Genomic DNA, 23697 nt, shown 5'->3' on the forward strand with positions numbered 1-23697 from the left:
AGAGGAGAGGGGTAGAGGCTAGTGGAAGAGATGTTAGTCCGAGAAATGTCTGATTGTTTCTATTTTCAAATTATTAATTTTTTTTTCATAAAAAAAAAGTTTTAGAAAAAATATAGAGGAATGTTCCTCTGAAGTTTCGCGGTATGGTCCGGAAACATGATACGGCGTTCTATCCTGTCTGCTTACCCTTACGGTGAAACGGCGTGATGATTTGTGTTTGTTTGTTAGAAATATTTTATTTTATTTTATTTGGGAAATCAACAGTTCTACATACATATTTTTAGTAAACAAACCGATATAGTGTATAAACTCAGAACTAATAACAGATTTCAACATAGTATACAAAGTTAGTAAAGAAAATATATTACATATCAAATAAATACATACAATTTATACATATAAAAATGTTATTTTCATGTGCTCAATAATCAAAGATTTTTTAAATATTTATTTTAAGAACATTAAGTTACTGTACATTGGGCGGGATTAGGACAAGAATGCTTGAAGAGAGGATAAGGAGGGGAGGGGAGATGTACATATTTATTATTATAATGTCTACTAAGTTACATAATACATTTTTAGTGTAAATTTTAAATCTGACAGAGTGATGTTTGTGTAATCTATATTTTTAAATTTTGTATTGTACATTGAAAAAGTCCTACGAAAAAAAGGATTTTTAACATACGATGTTTTACTTATTGGTACATGAAACAGGTATCATATATCAGTTATCATCGCTTTAATTTGGATTTATTTTGAAGACTTACATCAACGTGCAAGAAAATGATCCTGCAGTTCTTTGGAGATATTTCCAAGGGGAGCTTTGATAGTTTGGAGAAAACTTTTCTCCCAGGAAGTGTCGAAGGGACAAGGTTGCGTGGACGCCAACCGACAAGCGGCTTAATCACTGAATCATCAGAATTATCACCGTCAAATGCCTACAGAAGAGCACAAGACCGTCCCAGATGGAGGGAGACTGCCCACAGATGAGCCATGAATGGAGTAGGCGAAATCATCATCTTCAGACATGAAGCACGGATTGAAGAGTGAGAGAGAATTTGAATACAACATAAGTTTTTTTTTTTCTGTATTTAAGATGATTTAATATTTTTAACATTACAAAATAGCATATGTCTGTGTTATTCAAATGAAGAATTTGTTAACAGAAAAGAGATAAAACACATTTTTCTAATAATACATATCGTAAAGAAGGTGCCTATTCCTTGGAATACAGAATAAATAAGTCAGTAGTACATTAATTTTGATAAAATATTTGAAAATTATATACCTATACCTTGAAAACTAAATATTTGGTAATAAAATCCACTTATAAATACAAAATAACTGATTTATGAAATTTTTATTGTTTCCTGTGAAGTTCATTTCATGACTTATGTTGTATTCAAATTAAGGCGACAATATGGAAAGTATTTATACATCAATTCGATTAGTATAATGAAAATTGTTTATAAATTACCTTTGTTTTTCATTCCCCTGGTCTCCGGTTCCGTTGGCGGGTCGGTACACTACGATTCCCTGGGGGCCGACTCCCACGCACGTCCCGAGCCGACACCCGCAGCCCTCGTCCCTCTCCCCGTGGCCGCCGGCCGTAGTCAGACACCCCACGGTCTGGCTGGCGTACAGGCTTCCGCCCTTGCCGAGCCTGGCCTCCTCGCCGCCCTGGTGGTACAGCAGGTGGCTGTAGAGGTTGTGCGCGCTGTTGTTGTTGGACGGCCCGGGCGGCTTGCAGAAGAAGAGCTCCTCGCCGAAGGACTCCAGGTTCGATATCTCCTTGAGGAGCTGGTATTCCGCGGAAGAGGCGCGCATGCCGGCTATCTCGCAATGGTAGTCGATTATCCGCTGCACGTAGTCGATGGGCTTCTCCGCCTGCGGCCCGATGTTGTGGCACTGGCTGTAGAGGCAAGTCGGCGGGTAGTGATGATCGTAATCGCCGACTTCAGCCTGCGAACATAACGACGCCAATCAGATAATGTTACGTCACTTTCACATCTCGCGACACACATATTTGCCAATGTTGATTTCAGCGCACCGTTCGCCCTGTTCCCAGAACTCACCCTTTCGATACATTTCTCAGTATTTCCATCCCAAGTAAACATACTTTCCAGATATACAAATTGCTCTACCTGTTTCAGGATAACAACGATCTATTTATTTTGTTAATTTCGCAATTTATTTCTGAAGAATAAAATAGTAGGAATGAAACAACACTTTTGAATTTTAAAAAAAAGGCAGTGTATCAATTTATTATCTCCAAATTTAAATACTTAAATAATACTTTGTTTTATATTGTATACATTTTATAAATTTTTTTTGTTATTTAAAAAAGAAATATTTGCGCTCTTATGATTTACCCAAATATTTAATTTTGAGGGCCATTTTCAACGAGTTGTAAATAACTCACTATTAGAAAATGGGAATCGAGTTGGGGTAGAGTGGGATTCGAACCACGGACCTTTGGTCCGTGAGTCCGAGACACTAGCCACAGGACCACAACCCGATTCTTCTAATTTTAACATTGTTCTAATTTTAAATTCTTTTAATATAACGATGGGAAAAAATGAACTTCTGTTCTCTCTACTGGAATATATGTATATATGTACTATATTATGTAAGATTAGTTTTTATATATTTTTATTTTCTTGTTCTTATTACTTCATTTCAACTTTTGGGTAAAATATATGTCTGTTCTTTATATATCTTTTACCGAATATTTTCTTTTCTCTTTGTGTTACAAAAAAATATTAAAAATGTCTATTTATTATAGGAGCAAAAATTCATAAACATTTCTTGTATACCCACGAACAGGCCATGCCTTTGTGGGACTTTTTGTCTACTATTTTTACTCGTAATAAGTATTTCATTGCTATGTAATTATCCTTTATTTTTTAATACTCTGTTTTACCTCTTATGTATACTGTAAAAAAAAAAAACAAAAAAATTCAAACAAGGAAAAAAAAAAATAAAAATATATATATGTATGCTACAAGGCGTTTTAATAAATAAAAAAATAAAATGTCCAAATGCTTGCAAACTGGCTGGATTTCTTCCCTAGGAAGTTATTCATATTTAAATTTGTTGCAACACAGAGGGAAAACATTTTTGAGAAGGTAATATGGAAGTCTCGGCATTTACAGGGCTTATAACCTGTCATTGGATGGTTTAAGTGGCCACTTCACACACACTGTGTAACATTCACCATCCTGCCTATGTTTGAACATCCATATTTCCTCAACTCTTCCATTTGTTGACTTTTGTGAAGTAAAAAAAGCTAAAACCTTTATTATGTGGGTGAGATTCATCCGGCTGAAACAATTCACCTACTGGACAACGCCTGAAAACAATTTTCCAATTTTCATACTTCTTTCTTTACCAGGTAGTTAATTGAACAATGTTTTGAGTATGTCCAAAGAATGTTACACAGTTTTTGAAGTGGCCACTTAAGCCAGCCAATGACAGGTCATAAGCCCTGTAAATGCTTAGACTTCCATATTAACTACTCAAAAATGTTTTCCTTCTCTGTTGCAAACAAATTTAAATAGAAATTTGGTTTATTTATGACATCTCAATAATAAAATATACCGATTTTTTAAGTGGATTAAAATTATCATAAAAATAGTTGGTCTTTTATAAATTGAACGACTACGCTGGGCATGACTGCTTATCAGAGATTTAGTATATTTGTGTATGTATAAACAAGATTATTCTATTGATAAAGAAGCTATTTGCAGAATAATATCATCCATATGTGAATGTGTTCTTAATTGCAAAAAAATAAAAGGCTTAGTAATATTTTGTGGCATATTTTTATCATTGGAAATGTTAGTTTCTCAATATTTTATTTTAGTTGGTTTTATTGGGTATCGTAGTGAGACTCGTATGCACGCATCCAATTCATCATTTGCAAAGGCATTCCATTCAGGGATTACTCTGTATACAAGTGTCAAAGGTATCAGATTCAGAATGCATATGGATGACTTTGTACGCACGGTATTATGTATCAAATTCAGAGCATATAGAAAATAATTTGTTTACAAGGGGTATCAAATTCAGAGATAAATTATGTGTAGAGATAATTCAGAATGTGCACAGATGGTTTAATGCATGGACATACAAATCAGAGTGTACAAATGGCTTTGAATGTACAAGTATCTAAGTTATACTGCATAGAGATGACTTTGTATGCACGGGTATCCAAGCCAGAGTGTATAGAGATGGCTTTGTACGCATGAGTATCTAAACTAGAGTGTACAGAGATGGCTTTGTATGCATGAGTATCCAAGCCAGAGTGTATAGAGATGGCTTTGTATGCATGAGTATCTAAACTAGAGTGTACAGAGATGGCTTTGTATGCACGGGTATCCAAGCCAGAGTGTATGGAGATGGCTTTGTACGCATGAGTATCTAAAATAGAGTGTACAGAGATGGCTTTGTATGCATGAGTATCCAAGCCAAAATGTACAGAGATGGCTTTGTATGCATGAGTATCTAAACTAGAGTGTACAGAGATGGCTTTGTATGCATGAGTATCCAAGCCAAAATGTACAGAGATGGCTTTGTATGCATGAGTATCCAAGCCAGAGTGTATAGAGATGGCTTTGTACGCATGAGTATCTAAACTAGAGTGTACAGAGATGGCTTTGTATGCATGGGTATCCAAGTCGGAACATACAGATGACTATGTATGTACGGTACCCTAGTCAGAGTCAGAGTGTACATTTGGCTATGAATGCACGGCTATTCAAGTTGGAGTGTATAAAATAGAGATGGCTTGGTATACACAAGAATACAAGTAAGAGTGTATGAAGATGGCATTGTACGCATGAGTGTCCAAGTCAGAGTGTACAGAGATAGCTTTGTATGCATAGGTAACCAAGTCAGAGCTTATAGATGGCTTTGCATGCACGGTTATCTAAGTTAGAACAGAATGAATAGATGGCTATGTAAGCACAAGTACCCATGTCAGACCGTATAGAGATGGCTTTGTATGCACGAGTATCTAAGTCCGTAAGAGTGTACAGATAGCTAGGTATGCACGGGTATCCAGGTCAGAGTGTATAGATAGCTCCAGCGCATTACGCATGTCCATGTAGTACAGAACGAGCAGTACCTGAGCGATGAGCGCGACCAGCCGGCAGGCGACGTTCCAGTCCGCCACGACCATGCGGCCCTCGAGCAGGTCGAGGCGCGCGTGCAGGTAGAACAGGTGGCGCGTGCCCTCCAGCAGCAGGCGGTGCGGCGGCACCCAGAACTTGACGCGCAGCGCCAGCCGGCGGCGGTCCGCGGCGGGCAGCGGGTTGCGCAGGTTGGCCCACGCGCCCGCCGCGGCCGGCGTGTGCGCGTGCGCGCCGTCCGCGCCCGCGCCCCCGCCCGCGCCCGCGCCCTGCGGCGCCTCCGCCGCCGGCAGCCGCAGCCCGAAGTAGTCCGCCTCCGGCCCGATGCCTAGGTAATCGCACACCTAGAAGAGAAAAGAGAAAAATCAGCAATTTTCGACTAAAAACATGAGTTTCTGCGCACTCCAGTCGAAGATTATCATAGAAAATCCCTTCTACTCTAGTACAATCACTGATACTTTGTTAAAATATGCCGTGGCGCAGTTGGTTAGACGGCCTGTGAAACTGGCGTCGTGGCTTCAATTCCCGCCAGTTGCAATAAAAAAATCTTTTTTTTTCTCAATTAGTCTAGGGGTTGCGGCTTATTCCTTACACTAAAAATGTCTAAATGTGGATTCTGTTCTAACTTCACGCTTCATAAATGATCGCAGCTTACATCATATGATGATAGAGACTGGAGACTGCGCAATCATCCAAGATAATATGACAAAAAAACTACCGAGATCTTTCGGAAGGAGTCATTCATCAACTACGAACTTCAGACTACATTTGTGCGATTTTAGCGACTGAAAAACATATAGATTTGAAAAATGACATCCCTACATTCGATTTTCAACGTAGATCTTCCCACCTCAAATTATAGATCGGTATAATGACGGCGGGGGGGTGCCCTCGTCCAGAATACCTCGGTCAGATGAAGAGGTAAAAAGGTCCGCACAGGACAGACCGGAGTGGCAGAGGAGATGCAGAGCTTCGCTGCAAACCAATCCATCTCAGGGGATTGAAATCAGAAAAGATAACGAACAAACGAGTCTACAGAAAAAAATAATGCAGAGTACAAGAACTTAGAAATTGGGAATGCGGATTGAAAACATCACAGTCTTCACTAATAATTTATTTGATGACGCGCAGCCGACATAGGTACGACCAACCAAGGGTCACGTTGCGCATTAACATTTTACAGGCGGCAAAAACTGATTTATTAAACTTTTGAACTGCTTTGTTCTATTAAATTGAAATTCAATCAGCGAAAAACAACAATATTAGCATATTAATGTTTACGAACAAACTAAAAAATGACGTTTTCTTTCTAGATATCTAAAAACGTGCGCAACCGTTTCCCAACTTAATAAAAAAAAACAAAAGAAAAACACGACGAAGGATTTTAATTTTGGACCTTGAACGGGTAATTTTTTGATCGCCGATGTTTTGATCAAAATAAAAGAGGTCTAAAATTGAACAGACCTTCTGTTAAATCCATTTCTTTGAATCGTGTTTCTAGGGTCTTATCTTAAAAACGCAAATGCGGAGAAGTTCCCTAAAAGGTCCACAGCCGAAATTCCATCCCTTTTTCGCAACACTATTCAGATACAAATAGCCAGAAAAAACGTCGACTTTTAAAAACCTTGTATAATAATATGAGCAAGGTCAACAATTTCCATATAAAAATCTTTATCCTCAAATTTGTATACACCATGAACTGTGTTGTCTTTACTATCACATCAAAGTTTCATACAAGTATTGGACGATTTGGTGTTTTTGCATACCGTATTTCGCGGACGATAAGACGCATCAGATCAGACAACAAGACGCGCCCCAAAATTCATCTATCAATTTTTATTAACATATTACAACAGAGATGGAGAACATTTTTGAGAAGCGAATATAGGAGCCTAGGCATCTACAGGGCTGGTTTACTTTACACACTGTAACATTTGCCATTCTGCCTATATTTGAGCATCTATATTCCTTCAATTCTTCCAGCTGTTGATGTTTGTGAAGTTAAAGAGCTGAAACCTTTATTGACGGGTGTAAGATTAATCTGATTAAATTATTTCACTCACATACTAGGCAACGCCTGAAAATACTTTTTATTTTTACTATATTTTTATACTTCCATGTTTTTATTCCATATATGTAGATGTGTTACTATTATTTTTTTATTTTATTATTTAGTATTTATTTTTACTATCAATAATTACCGAATTGAATTATAAAATGACTATAAATTATTAATAACATATTGCAATGTATTATTATATAACTTAGAATAGTTCATTCAGAAAGAATCATTCCATTTTTCGACATGTATAAATTTTTACTATTTATATTTTTCTATTATTATTTTGTATATTTATTTATTTATTTTATTTTATAAATTTTTCACGCCCATAAGGCTTTTACATACATGAAAGTTATATAAAATATGAGTATATAAACAACATTAAATTTTAAAAATACAATATAAAGCAACAAAAGATAGAACAGTGTTAAGAAGTAAAGTTGGTATAAAAAAAGAAGATGAGTATATAAACAACATAAATTTTTAAAAATACAATATAAAGTGATATAATATAGAACTGTGTTTGGAAGTTAAGTTGGTTTTTAAAAGCTAAAGAAATGCAGTTATTATTGTTTTGATTATTTTGTATATTGTTTAATATGTTTATAAATGTTTTTGGTTTATATATAGAAGAGTCCCGATTTAACACGGAATTTTCGGTCGGGGCATAAAAAATTATAATTGTGGTCTATGATAAAATTGTGTATTTTGTGCATTAAATAAAATAATAAAACTTCTTGGACCAGTGGATTTATCAACAATTTTACGAGTTTGTCTAAATTTTTGTAGACAAGAACTGTCTAAAATGTTCTCTATCTCTGTTGTAATATGTTAATATTAACAGCTCCCTAGGGGGTTGAATTCAGTTCTTGTCGAAAAAAATTTGGACAAACTCAAAACATTGTTTATCAATTTTTAGAAAAAAAAATGTTTTGGACGGTAAGATGCATCGGACCGTAATACGCACCCCAAGTTTTGGTTGAATTTTTAGAGTAAAAAAGTGCGTCTTACTGTCCGAAAAAATCGGTGTGTTAAAATCGTGAGCTCAATTTTTTTTTTAAAGTGTCAAGTGAATAAATGCAAATTTTATCGAAGGTCTGAAGGAATCTAGGCGAACAACTGACCCAAAACCATTTTCGAATCAGATACAGAAGAATAAATACATTTATATACGCAGCAGACAATAAAAAATTAATGCAACGATTACCAATTCAAGGACAGAGCCGAATACCACTAAAAAGCAGGCAGGTACTAATAAATATTATCCAAAACAACGCGAGGTGTTTACATTAGTAATAGCGAAGAATTACAAATAAGAGATATTTACGTTTCTGATCAAAAATGTGAGAAACGTTGCGTCGATTCGTCTCGCAAGATTATTGGGTTTGTCGAAGCCATTTGATTTGCAGAATAAATATTTTGCGTAGAGATGATGAGAACATTAAGGCCGTCGGTGTACATCTGATATTTATTTTACAAACAGCAAACTGAGGTGAGTCCACGGCAAATAATACGGTGCTGATAAAATCGAGAAAAACACTTGGCTTACAGAAGATAACATTTTTTTACGATTACTTCCATATTCCGTATACCACATAAAACTCTCTTGTTAAAGCAAGATAACGAACGATATTACAAATCATTTAATCGATCTTAGCCTTCTAGGTATTAATAATTTGATTATTAGATTATATTTATATAACAGATGCAATAGTCGTAAACTAAATAAAAAAGCAAAACAGCGTACTTTTCGATATGATTATATATAGTTGGAAGATTTATTAATATCAATTTTGGGTGAAAAATTGAACCGAGCCAAGAAGGCAAAACTCTTTTGATGTTATTTTTGGTCTGAACCCTCGGCTTTCATCGTCGATAAGAATGTTGTAATTACTATTTTGTTAAACAATGCAGAACTACACATTTTTTATAATATATCTAGATCATTTCGGCCATTTTGCCTATTTAAAATATCGCCAATTTCGCGGTACAGCGTACACCCAATGAATTTTGATGATGCTCATGAATTATTGTGAAATGAAAGGAAATATAATATTTGTAATGTCGCAATTAATAAGAGCACAACCAACAATAAAAACTGTAATATTCCCAGTCATTATTCATTTCCTTTCTAAGTGTAATTTGCCGTACATTCTATAACCGTAAGAGAAATCGCAAAAGACCTTTGAAGAAACAGGCGTATTATTTTGAGTAACATAATGGTAAAACATACTGCTTTTCATGCAGTGATCTATCTCACCATGCAATCATACCAGAGCTGCTGTTGTTACGTACATATATTATATTTTTTCCGTATGTTAATCTGTCGGCCATTAGGGTTCATATTTTCTAGTTACGTATCTATAATCTGTTCACCTGTCATATTTTGCTTTCTATTGCGAAAAACACTTTCAGCCGTGCGAAGATGGTGATTACATCACCTTTGATTATTTTGTGGAACGAAAGAATGCGACTTAAACACGAGACGAGGACAGCCAAAAGACGACGTGATCGGATAAACTTCTTATTCAAACGTCGGTAGATTCAAGAGTCTGCTGCTACAGGATTATCCTCTTGCGAAGCTGAACTCCATCTATCTGGCGTTTTGAGGGTCTTCCTGGTGGACGCTGTCCATCTGGTATCCAATGGAGAGCTATGCATAGGATTATTATGGAATTCATTATCTACACATGTTGGCACCATTATTATCGACGCTGTTCGCCCCCATCTCACCACATCTTAAACCTCACAGACCGAGTAGTATTTCCAGCAATAGCACGCAAGAGTTCTAATTTCTATTGTCCGTAGCATACTTTTGGTCATATATATCTTATCTTTGGGTCAGTAAAAATGTTTGGACTATCACTCCAGAAGAACATTGTAGAATGTCTAATGCAGGAAAGAAAAAACAAATTTTAAAATAATGCTCGTAACTTAATTACGTAACGTAACTTATTATTATGCCCAGCACGTTTGTGTTATTTGCTCATTTGACTGATAAAATATAAAAATAACACTATTATTTATATCACTACAGAGATGGGTAGAATTTTTGTTTCAAGATTATGGATATTCGAGCGTTTACAGGGCTTATGACCTGTCATAGGTTGGGTTCAAGTGGCCACTTTTATGTAGGTTCTACAACATTCCCCATTCCGCTTATTAGCGAATATCCATATCGGTGACATTTTGGTTTTTGTATATATGTCATGAAACAAGGAAAGCTTTCGCTAGCGCGTTTGGAGCGCCATCTATGTATTTGATATTGAGGTTAAGTATTAAAGCAAATTACTTTATTTAATCTAATCTTGAAACAAAAATTCTACCCATCTCTGTAGTGATATAAATAATAATATACCTACTCCCCCTTGGGATAAAACCCAGAATTGTGTGTGAATAAATATGTAAATATATATACACATACCAAAAATAATATTGTGTAAAAATAACACTGTGGCATCATATTTACTGCAGAGTTATTCTGGATATTTTACTCGATTGATTTCAAAGAATACAGAAGTTTGTGGTAGATCTCGCTCAAAAAAATCGAGATATGTGAGTTTTCTCCTAGGATAGAAAAAAATACAAATTTAGACTTACGATAGAGTATTTCTGGGGGTGTAATGTAGGTCCGCGACAGTTGTTGACATGAAGTTTAAGATAAATTCAATCACTACGGCAGGTCATAATCCCGATATTTTTGTCTTTCATTAACCTAACTGACAACAACGACAAAATAAATTGTCGATATTGATAACAAAAAAAGCGTAAATAAGACATTAAAATAAAATGTTCGTACAAGTAATAAATTAAATGAAATACGTTACACCAGATGAAAATTATAATTGTGCATAAATATTCCGTACGGCTGAGGTTTTCGTAAAAACCGTTATTTTTAAAAACAGGCTGAAAATAAGTATGAACAAAATAGGTCAAGATTAAGTCACAAGTAGGTCAGCGCCAGTCACAAACGGGTCAAAGTGAGACAAAACAGGGTTGAATATTGAATCACTTATAACCACAGATACAAACATAAACCAATAGCAGGTAAATAAATTGTATAAGCATATAATTATTAGTATTTAGATATTTTTCCAAGGTGGTTAATTTTATTTTAAGAATTTAAAACAATCATTCAGATACCTGTAGATAGCGAAACTGACAAGGTAATCATTTCTTAAAAGATGAAGATAGTATCTTTCTTAATGTTATAATGACTAATGAACGTTTGATACATTATTTCATTTTTCCTATGCAATTTATTTATTGGGAATATTATTGATAAAAATAAAGTGAATGATAAATTGCAACCTACATAATATTGTCTTCATAGATCAATACAAAAATGCGAGTTAAAATATTGTTTTATTAAATATAGTCATGCTTAATTCTTTGAAGATTAAACCAAAAAAAATAAATAAGTAATATCTTTACAATTGAAAAAAAAGTTTTTAGTGATACCACGAAATATCGTGCCTAATAAGGCAAAATTAAATAAAAAAAACTATTATTTCATATCTTTAAAAAGACACGACACTATGTTTCAATGCATTTTTTTGATAACTCATGACCTTACCTTTTTAGAACTTTACTGATGAAAAATATAATTTAGAATTAAAATATATTTATAACATATATATATATATATATATATATTAAATTTCACACGAAGAAAAATTATCTATACAAAAATAAATATATAAAAAAAACAATATTATAAGATTTGCACGTCTAGAATGTTCTCAACAATATAATATTTAAGAGGTTGAAAGATAATGGTTTCTTTTAAGCACATTTGGCATCAAATTGCGGCAATTCATAAATCCGAAAAACTTGCTACTTCAACTTTATTTTTCTTTCCGAATTAGAATTCAAACCCCCATTGAACCATCACCAATCGATAAAAGCGTTTTAAAATTAGTCTCAAAGTCTCTTCAATGGTATTTTAATAGCGCAGATAAACGTATTTTTAATAGTTTATTTGAGAATCCTATCAAATTTAACGACGACGGTCCGCCATCTTGTCATTTGATTTCCCGCCAAGGCGAATAAAGGTGAGCTCCGTCCTTGCCACAATAAAAAACAATCCGTTCATTAGATTACGCGTGTGCGACAGGGACGCACACGCACGTGCGAGAAAAGAATTACGAGAAAACAATGGAATATAACATTTGACTTTGCTTCGCGACTATCGCAAAAGGGCATTACTATTTCTATGGAAAAGATACACACAAGCATGAGATGCTGCGGTTCTTTCGACGAGTTCGCTTAATAATCAATGTTCTATTTTGTGCACCACGCACATTCAGAGTTCAAATGATTGTCTTTTGTTTTTTTAGGCTACTGTATGCGTGAGTGTGTTTTGTTTTTTTTTACGTTGTGTGACAGACACGCGCTATTTTGTTATAAAATTATTTTGTTATTAAAGGGTCCTGTTTCTGTTATGAAATTGGATACGATGTTCAATATTCATTTCCAAAAATCTAATCCATCACGTAAATATAAATAAATTTGTTTTTCATTAAATTTAACGATTTAATGCCGTGAATGTGACATAAAAAAACACTATCGTAAACGATAAAAAAATGCTATCGTAAACGATAAAAATGATATACAAGCAGTAAAAGTCATATTTTCATCAAAGTATAATAAAATAAGGCATTTTATTAATTTTCTTTAGATGACACCATTGAAATGCGAAGTTTATAATTTGAAATAATACTTACCATAAATAGACAGGTACTTCAATTTACTTTCAACTTAACAATAGAGCTCTTTAGGATTAAAAAATGTAAAGATATGTACTATCATCAATATCATCTTCATTGGTACACCAACCACAGCGTATCTTGAACAGTTTTGTTACATGAAAGTAAGATGATCAGTCTGACGCTTCAGGTGACTGTCCAAGGAACTATGAAATATTCTAGTACAAAAACGCCTTTAAAAATCAAGATTCCACGTCAACATGCCGGGAATCGAACCCGAGACCTCTTGCATGGTAGGCAAACGCACCGACTATTTAACCACGAGGCGGATAAGAAATAAATATGAATGTTAGTGTAAAAACATTTTCATCCAGCTATTAATAACAGGTCGTTGGTCGTAAGGCCCCACAAATGTAGCTATAAAGCTTCCACATTTATTTAACTTTTTGTACATAATTTTATTTGTACATTGGCGGGCTTATTGCCAAATGGCAATTTCTTCCAACCAACCAATAAAATAAAATAAATATTTTTATAATTCAAGCTACAGAACATATTCAATAGAAAAAAACATTAAAAAGCTAAAGATATATAAAAATAGAAATAAACGTATTTGTTTATAAATTACCTTAAATCGAAATTATTACTCAATGGGAAAAGGGAAAAAAGAGGAAAAAGAAAAGGAGGAGAGATTAAGGAATAGAAAGGAGATGTTTCTTGAGACGTGATTTAAACAAAGATAATGATAACTTGAGAATTCGACCGAAGAGGTAAAACATGAACTGATAAGCGTTGAATTTTTTCACGCAGGTATATAGGAGCGTTGGGACTATGAAGTACATTGAACAGAAGTATGAGGGAGTGATAATCTCTCCGCTGTCTAATTTTGAGCCATTTCAGTTGCCTACGATAGTCAGAAATGTGGTCATATGACCAGGAAATATTTCCTTAGACCAAAAATGTATTTTATGCATGTATTTTGTTTTAAGAAAATTACACAAACCTTAAATCAAGCCTTACTCTTAAATTTACAATGTAGCACGCATTCTACAATAATCTTTGACACAAAGTGTTAACAGAAGTACCTAAATATAAGTTTATATGTATTCATATCACGTAGATATTCGGCGAAGCTAACGAAACATTCAGTTCGTAGTTCCGTTAAAACACAACATTGGATCGAAGAAATGATGAGTAAACAAAAAAAATATTAAAAACTAGATGGAATATGGCAGTGTATACATTTACAGGACTTAATCTGATTTGATAGATCTGCAGGATTTAGCTTGTTGCTGGGTTGGAGCTCCAACCCTAGTTAGATATTAACAGAAGACACGGGTTGCTGTTTAATGCGTATTTATTACATGGCGAATAAGATACAGCACTCGGTTGTGTAGCGCGAGCGCAGCTGAAACTGAATGACTGCGTTGAGCTGAGTCTTCGGACTGGCTGAGCTGACTGATGCTGAACTAAACTACTTAAAAGGCCACGTTCCTTTGTTGTTCATTTCTCCATGGTAGCGACGATGTTAATGTACTGCAGGACGATGCCTCTTGTCTTTCTGTGCAACACTGTTAGAGTTGCATAAATTGTTGTATTGGATTCTATAGAAGAAGAAGAAATCAAACACTGATTTGAATGTAGTTATGCAGAAAGCAGTTAGTCCACAATTTTGAAAAAATGAGATATTGATGTTATCGGGTGCAGTAAGGTCAATTCTATGTTCCGCTAAAAACATTCAGACCACTTTCATACAAAAAACTGTAATAATCACCCTCTGAAATTGGTGTCGATCACAAAAACGGCATTACTCAATTTGTAGAAAACACCCACAGCACTAAAAAAAATCTTATGATACTTTGCAAATCATTAAAACTGGTCAAATACATAATTAGATTCTTGTTTGTAATTTAAAAAAAAACTAATATATTCCTTTTTTATTATTTTTTAAAGTCAAAAACATTCCAGCTGTTGTGTGGATTTTATTATTCACTCTTTTCACAATAGTGCTATTATCTCAGTTTCACTTTTCTATGGCTGGCTGCTTTCTGCATAACTACGTTAATTTGAGTCTACTGAACAATTTATTTTATTATTACAAATATAAAATAAAAAATTCAAAAAATATCGATCCATTGCTCAAGGGTTCCTGGCACGATATGTACCAACACCTTAAAAAAAAAATTATTTGTGTTACTTTGTACGAATAAAAATTATTTTTTATTTCATTTTTAATTTTCAGGATTTTTACCAAACCGCAGCCTTCGGTCAAAATAAAAACACTAATCCATGGTTCTGGTTCTATATCACCCATAAAACTATATTCTTCCGACCGGACACGGATAAAACAAATAATGTTGATTCTAATCTGCATTCGATCCGGTCCGAAAGGATGTAATAAATTGTATTAAAAAATGCAAAATTCCGTCCAATTCCAGATTACTATCTTTGAAGGTGTGTTTCAATCAATTGGTGTTAAGTAGCGCAACGAGCTCCTTTATCTTACGGCATTTTCTAATTGATTAGTGTATGAATTCATTTATTTACTATATTTCACGAAGAACCTTGCTCAATACAATATCCTTTTCGATAAGAATCCATTTACAATGAAAAAAATCCGATAAAACCGATCAATCAGCACTTGATGTATCGAAGTACAAACAATAATTGTATTTTTGTTATCGGCGCGTTCAAAGTTTATCACTTGGTGCATTTTAGTGGCGAGTTATTATGTATTGTACTATTCTTAACGATTCTGTCATTTTACCAAGTAAAAAAATAATGCGCAGTGAACTTTAGTAAACAAAGAAAAGAAAGAAACGGACAATATCGGTGATTCATTTCATACGAAGTGGCCCGTTTCTGCACTCGAACCTCGAACTTTTTTTTGGTGTGTAACGTATCCTCCGCATAGAGCAGAGGTCCCTAAACTTTTTTGTCTCGCAGACACCTTGCCGATTTATTCTATTTTCGTAGGCCCCCTGCTTTCTAATTTTTCTCAAGAAATTCATCAACTTTAAATGTCTAAATTTGTTGCAACAGGGAAGCAAAAAAAAATTGAGAATGGAATACGGAAGTCTAAGCATTTACAGGGCGTACGACCTGTCATTTATTAATTAATTTATTCATTAAAAATTACACTCGATTATGCAGGGTGTTCTTTAAACCCTGTCACATCCGAAACCACAATGCTCAGTATGGGTAAGAAGTCATTTATTAATTTATTTATTCATTCAAAATTACTCTCGTTTATACAGGGTGTTCTTTAAACTCTGTCACATCCGAAACCACAATGATCAGTATGAGTAAGAAGACATATTAGCATATTAAAAAAATAATTTAGAATAAAGATTTAAAAAAAAAAAAAAAAAACAAATGGTTGCTTATTTCTGCAAGGGAGAAGTGAGGGGAGTGCGGCGCAGTATCAGATTCCCCCCTCCCCCTGCTCGTTTCTCCCCTGCAGAAGTAAGCAACCATTTGCTTTTTTTGATATTTTATTTTTTTAAAATTTTATTCGTTCTAAAAAAATATTTCAATGTGCCAATATGTCTTCTTGCTCATACTGATCATCGTGGTTTCGGATGTGACAGGGTTTAAAGAACACCTGTATATAAGGCTTTTAGGCTGTGCCCGTATCAAGCCATAATTAACAATAAAAAATACATAGTAACATTAATTAGATTCAAATATAATGACATGTGATGCAATGTAAAAACAATCCAAAAAAACAAGGTATAAGTAATAAATAATGAAACTCTAAAGAATATAATTAAAAAAAGATAATCAGACATAAATTTTGTCATTGGTCATTTGAATGAATCCTTAGCTTGTGGTGACAAAGTACATTGGTTTTCTTAAATTAAAAATGAAAAAAAGTTAAAATTTAATTTATGTCTTTATATTAACACTTTGTAGAGCGCCCTTGAGGTAATGTATTACGAAAATGGCGCTATATAAGTTATCCATAATAATAATAATAAATATTAAAAGGTAAATTACAAATTTTACCAATTTAAAATAACAGTATCATTGAAATCAACAAAATAAAATTAAAATACAGTAGTATTGAAAAAAAACACAATGATAGTATCAACATGTTTCTACCGTGTGTGTTGGATTTGTTCCGACGTTTCGTCTACTATTGCAGAAGCCATCTTCAGGGTAAACTGAACGTACTTTTTTCTACAAAACACTCAGTTTACCAAGAAGATGGCTCCTGCAATGGTAGCTGAAACGTTGGAACAAATCCAACACACGCGGCATCACCCAAAAAAAATACATATTGATAACAGTGACCGTGAAAACCTTCGCACCTATTTAAAATAATAGTATAATGGAAATCAATAGAAAAATAATATATATATATAAAAAGATAATTGAAATGATAATTGAGATATGGTTTCTAGAAACTCATTCTTCACTGTAGTAAGAACTAGAAGTAATAAATAATATGCCAAATAAGATTGACTACTAAATTAAATAATACAAAATAATACATTGGCTGGTTTAAGAGGCCGCTTTACACACTGTGTAACATTCACCATTCTGTCTATGTGTAAACATCCACATTCCCTCATCTCTTCTATCTGTTGACTTTGGTGGAGTAAAAGAGCTGAAACCTTTATCTCCGCCGTACAATTAAATGCTATATTTTTTACCGCGTAAAAGAAATAATTTATTTTATCCAATTTCCCGTAGCATTGAACGTCCTCATTAAATGTGTACTGCGCAACAATCTTATAAATAAAAATACAACATAAAAAAATCTTAAGAATAACAATTAAAACGGTAATAATAATATATTATTTATTGACAATAAAAAAAATGAGGTCAAAAATATTATACCAAGCATTTACAGATAAAAACAGTTCAACAAAAGAAACTCAACAATAGCCTACGAGAGCTAAAATCGTGTCACTGATATAATTTGTGGAAACTACGTAGAAAAAATAATATAAAAACATTGTCGGCGAGTTCATTCCATGACATAATGGTGTAAATAAAAGTTGACATATTAATTTAATTATGTTATTTTCGGTCACCGGTCATATCGGGGATGACCTCTTCCAAGTGTCAGGAGTCAGGACCTATGAATCATCCTCTTTTTATAATGGTTTCATTACGAGTTATTATTATTTACTCTCGACCATTGACATATTAATATACATAGACATGCCCTTAGCCCTCAAAAATTATGACACTTAACTCATGCCCAAACGCTCAGTCATGCACAACGCAATTTAGTAGTTCTTCGACCGCCAGCGAGGCGTGACGTTTAGAATGGAAACCAAAACGCCTGCGAAGCGTGTAAAAACCTTTCGGATAAAAATTGTAAAAATGATTATTTAAATTATTGTCAAATATTGGTTCATGAGTGATTAAGGCCCGGTTGTTTGATCGTTAGTAATAGTAAAAAATCTGTAGTAATAGTAAAAAATGGACAAAACGGGTTGTTTCATCTATAGTAACTAACGGTGGATAGTAAAAGTCTTTAACTATCAGTTGAAAATTTAACCCGCCAATGTTGGCGAGTAAAACGTTTTACTATGGTAGAATAATCAAGATGACGTAGTTTTTTGACGTTTACCGGTTGTCGTTATTTGCTCACGTCTCTCAGAATTGATTTTATTTACGAATACGGATTGAATTACGCTTATTATGATCAATATAAATCGGAGGGTTCTTTCAATGATAAAAATTTGTACTTATTGTCAAGAAAACACATTGAAAACAATTTGGCAGTATGTATTATTCCACCAAACCTCGGACGGACAATTTTGTGTCAGTCAAATCTTGTCTTCTTTTTAAAAATAATTCGGTTAGCTTTAAAAAACTATTTGGATATTTTTATAAATTATAAATAATGGAATGAACAAAGAACATATAAATGTTATATTATATTCCTACATTATAATATTCCATAGCTAAAATTTGCTATCTTGTTGGATTGACAGTATTTTAGTTGTCATTTATTTTTTCTTATCATTCTTGCTTTCAAATAAGATATTATAATATTGTTAATGTAACTCGGATTTTATTTCATTAAATTGTATTAAAAAAAAATAATTATAAGATTCTGTATATTATAATATTGTTAATGTAACTCGGATTTTATTTCATTAAATTGTATTAAAAAAAAATAATTATAAGATTCTGTTTACCGATGTTATTTTGTTGCGTTTACTCAATACCCATACCACGTTGTCACGTGGTTGAATTTTTTCGGTGTTTTGACGTTTTCAAAGTCACATTCCACAGTGTAACCATTTGTAAAAAATTAAAAAAGTACAATATTCCATTTTTGAGCTTTGGATTCGAAAAACCAGTGGTTACATTTTACTGTAGTAAAAATGCGGGTGAAACAACGCACTGATAGTAGAACGATAGTAAAACCAAAATCGTTGGTAAATTAAAGTATAGTAAAACTCTACTTTTACTAACGACCAAACAACCGGGCCTAACAAAGCTCAGAACAATGAATATTCATTTATAAATATTTTTTTGTAAACGTTAAACTACGACTGGCGGCGCAATTGCGAAGCTTTTCTTAGTTACAGGGATGCACTAATAGGAATACGTTTTTAAAATAGAATAAACGTGAGTTAATACTATTTTTTACATAAATAAATGGGTCGAAATTTTAAGAAATTGAAGGAAAAACATGAATGGGGTCCACTAAAAACGAATGTTGATTGTTAATGTTGAAATACAATCTTTTTTGTACCAAAAATTAGTTTTTTTTAAATATTAAAAAAAAGGAATAACCCGCTAAGCCTCTATTTTGAGGCTTGTCAGCAGGTGGGAAAGAGGGGATATGGAAGGTGGTAACGAAAAATACACAACAACACCCAGACCAATTGAGAAAAAATCTTATTTGGATTTTTTTTCTTGCAACTGGCGGGAATCGAACCTGCGACGCCAGTTTTACAGTTGGCCGTCTAACCAACTGCGCCACGGCGCCTGTATCCTTCAAATTTTGAATGCAGCCCTGGTTTAAATAAACAGTACTTAGTTACTATGGGTACGTTTTCGTGTCACTACTTTTAAAAATATTTTACTCTATAGGGCGCGTCTATGTATTATTAATATGTAAATGCTCTCGGCTCCTGCAAACAAAAATACTTTGATTGAATTTGATCCGGTTGAGTTGAGTGATTTCACTTTTTCAGGGTTCGGTAAAATAATTCATTACTATGGCTAACGGATTCAAGGCAACGATTGGTGTTTTGAGAGAAATCAATGTAACGATCACATTAATGACAAATAATGAAATGATAAGACAAATGTAGACATCAGATTAAAAAAAGAATTTAATGTAAACAATGTGAATGATAGTATTCAAGCATTGACAGGTACAAGGTCCAACGATCAATGTTTTGCACGAAACAAATATCCATCCACAATGTTCATTGTAAATTTTAGAAACTACCGATCTTATCAAAACTAGGAGTCAACTTCTTTATCAAGATTAAGATTATATTTACTTCGATAGGTCTTAGATACATCACAAAAATTGTAAAAAAAAAAAGTTAATTGACAGGCGCGTTCCGTTCGTACATACCTACCGTGGATGCGGCGCATGCCTTTAATATTTGAAAATACGAATATGCATTTTATTATTAAAAATTATAAATATGAAAAAAATCTAAAAATATTGCTAAAATTATCGCAAAAATGTTCGAGCGCACGCAATTTACAATTTCAAACAATATTTTCAGTATACATACCCAAATACGTTTGGATATTTCCTATATCACGGTACCTTGGCCTTGATAGTTGATAGTATTCGTTGAGTCCAGTGAAGTCCAGTCTTATTGCAAATGTTCGAATTTCCGCGCACGCGCATTAAAGTTCATAATATTGCCGTATTTATTTATACTTTTACATTGTTTGTATTCTGATTTTTATACAGAATAATGTTCCCTCACTGGGGTGTCCCGTGCCGAGGGAAACATTTAACAAAATGTGAAACATGCCTAAGATTAGCTATTTAACAAAGTTAACAAAATTAACAAAATAATAAAAACAAAAAAAAACGTAATTAAACCAATTAAAATAATTATAATTAACATAATAAACAAAAATATTCATAAAAAACATAACTAATTTATTTAGACTAATTAATAAAATTCATAAACAGTGCATACATTTTACACATTTGGCTTGTACCACTCATCGATCCGTGCACAACCCACCTCCACAATCCATTTCTTAATAGCAATTTTATATTGTGAGAACTTACTAATTGTCCTTATGGATAATGGAAGTAGATTGTACACTTTAACCGAGTAGTAGGTCAAGCCTCTTTAAAAAAATAAATTAAAAAAAGAGCATCCAACGTAAGTAATGCATATAAAAAACGACTCTAATAACGTATGGCATAAAGTTTTAAATAGCGTGTTATTGAAATTTTCGATGGCTGCTCTCAGGTATAATTCCTGAATAAGGAAATCGAGTAGAGATTACAGATAAGTCCGCCTCGTTGTTTAGTGGTCGGCACATTCACCTACCATTCTTAAGGTCCTAGGTTCGATTCCTAGCAAGACACACGTAAAATATTGATTTAAAAAGTTAAATATTTTTTTTTTTTTCTCACTGTCTCACTCACTTTCTGACCTCAAATTTGTGTAACAGATGGTCGATCGAAATACACTGCATAAAATTTGTATTTGAAGCACTAACTTTGTTTTTAGATACTTATTTTTTATTTTATCAACGTATAATTACTAAGTCCTTGATAAAAAAGCTTGTGTAGCTTTGAAACCGGTCGGTAGAAAAAAAAAATTGGTAAAAACAAACTTGTTTTTATTTATTTTATGAAATACACTGCAATTAGTCTACCAATACAGTGCCCTATGCAATACTGGGGGCGGGAAGGCGAATGAGGACATTTATTTTAAAACAACGAGGAAGTTCAGCCCTACGGGAAATTGGATACAAAAAAAATATTTTTACGCGCGGTAAAAATTAGAACATTAAATTGTACGGTGAAGCATCTTGAAAATGTATGAAAAAAATCATGAAAATGATTTCAATAAAAACTAACTACTTTGAACGGCGGCGGCGTCACTAGTTTTCCGAATCGACCAATGATAAGACAGTCGTGATAGATTTCACGTTTATGGTAAGTCAACTGACCGATCAGCAGAACTCACCGAGGAGGGGAAGAGAACTTGAGACGTCACACGTTGAGTTATATACAAAACTGCTGATAGTAAGTTTCTTTTTAAATTTTGGCTTAGTTTAAAGTCTATTAACAAATAATAAAAATTAAAAAAAAACTACTGAACTTTATCCATCATTCAATAAAGTGTGTACATGTTTTACATTTACATGAGAATCTCAAGCTCTCTATCATATCATCTGCTTTTCATGTTCTTTGCAGTTATAAAACCGTTTTTTACAACAAATAATTTGCATGCAAATAACTGATTCGTTACTAATACCCGATAATTACCGCCACATAAATGAGCCAGATAAGTTTAATATCTACGTGACTTAAGTCGTAAATCTACAAATATTAAGTCGTGCAAACTGCAAACACATAATTCATGTACGGCCTGGCACAGTAGACAGGTATGCCGTTTATAGTGAACTAAGACAGTAAAACACTGCGAATCCAACCATTTAATTTTAGATTTGATATTTACTTGGTCGATTAAAGCATTAAGAGAAAATGAGGACCCCAGTATGTTTAGTATATAAAAGTATTTATCGATATTATTCCTGGCCGATTACCTTTCTTTCCCATCTTTCCCTTGACCCATCCTTCTGGTACCTACCTTACATCAAGATAGAAGAAATACAAAAGTAAAACATTTGGATTTGGAACAAAACAAAACAACATTTTGTATTTCTTCTATATCGATGTAAGGTAGGTGTCATAAGAATGGATCAAGGAAAGTATGGGAAAGAAAGGTAATCGGCCAGGAATATGCCGGCCAAAATTGAAAAACATCGTATCAAAGATCTTAAATAAATAGCTTTAATGGTCCTTCGAGCCGGATTAAGATTATAAAAAGCGGAGCCGTAACTCAGAAGTATTGTATTATTTGCTCGTTAGAATTATGTATCTTATGTTATATTTGTACAGATAAAAAAATATTGCATCTTAATAAAGGTGATTCTTTTCGAGATATGCTCATTTACCGTCCATCTTTCAAAAAAGGCGTATCTTGATTTTTGTCGAAATTGAGTTATGAATATTTTAATAAAAATTAAGTTATATATATGTAATAAATGGGCATCATACTGTCTTAAAATATATATTTTTTTTAACTTAGCAATGTATAAAAATAGATTTGTTATTGGTTTCTTGTATATCCGAAACAGACAATTATCTCAGCTGAAAAATTATTTAAATGGTCTTTGTCCCGCTTTGATACCAAGGTCCTCAAATTTGTGTTTTATCCTGTTTAGCTAATTCCAGGAAAACCCAAGATCGTTAAAGGGATTATCAATTACACGGCGCAATGCTGATTTATTTATTTTTGGAACAATAACAAACTACTCGCAACACTCACACTCACATAGCCGCATACAAAACAAAATATAACTAAAGCCGGTAATTCTTTATGGCTGATACTAAAAAGAAAGAAAAAGGCAGGCAACAATAATTGGAAAACCCTTCTCTTAAAAACGCTTAGCGAGTATCCAAAGGTAGGTACCACGTTTCTTGCAGTGTCTTTGTGTAAGATGTTTATACATGCGAGATATAAGGTTATTATGCTTTTTTTCGTAGGACTTTTTCAATGTACAATACAAAATTTAAAAATATAGATTACACAAACATCAC

General features: G+C 33.5%; 1 protein-coding gene across 1 annotated transcript in view; it reads right to left on the reverse strand.

Annotated features, from left to right (window-relative positions):
- Positions 1-23697, reverse strand: part of dnr1 (E3 ubiquitin-protein ligase defense repressor 1) — a 70824-nt gene that overhangs the window by 15317 nt on the left and 31810 nt on the right. Inside the window, exons 2-3 of the mRNA XM_088233629.1 lie at positions 5129-5476; positions 1478-1962 (exon numbers count right to left, since the gene is read on the reverse strand). Coding sequence (XP_088089755.1) covers positions 1478-1962; positions 5129-5476 — 833 coding nt within the window. The remainder of the gene's footprint in view (positions 1-1477; positions 1963-5128; positions 5477-23697) is intronic.

Source organism: Micrasema longulum, unplaced genomic scaffold (assembly GCF_059751315.1).
Source record: "Micrasema longulum isolate JH-2025_06_02 unplaced genomic scaffold, ASM5975131v1 h1tg001134l, whole genome shotgun sequence".
In the NCBI taxonomy this organism is placed as follows: domain Eukaryota; kingdom Metazoa; phylum Arthropoda; class Insecta; order Trichoptera; family Brachycentridae; genus Micrasema; species Micrasema longulum.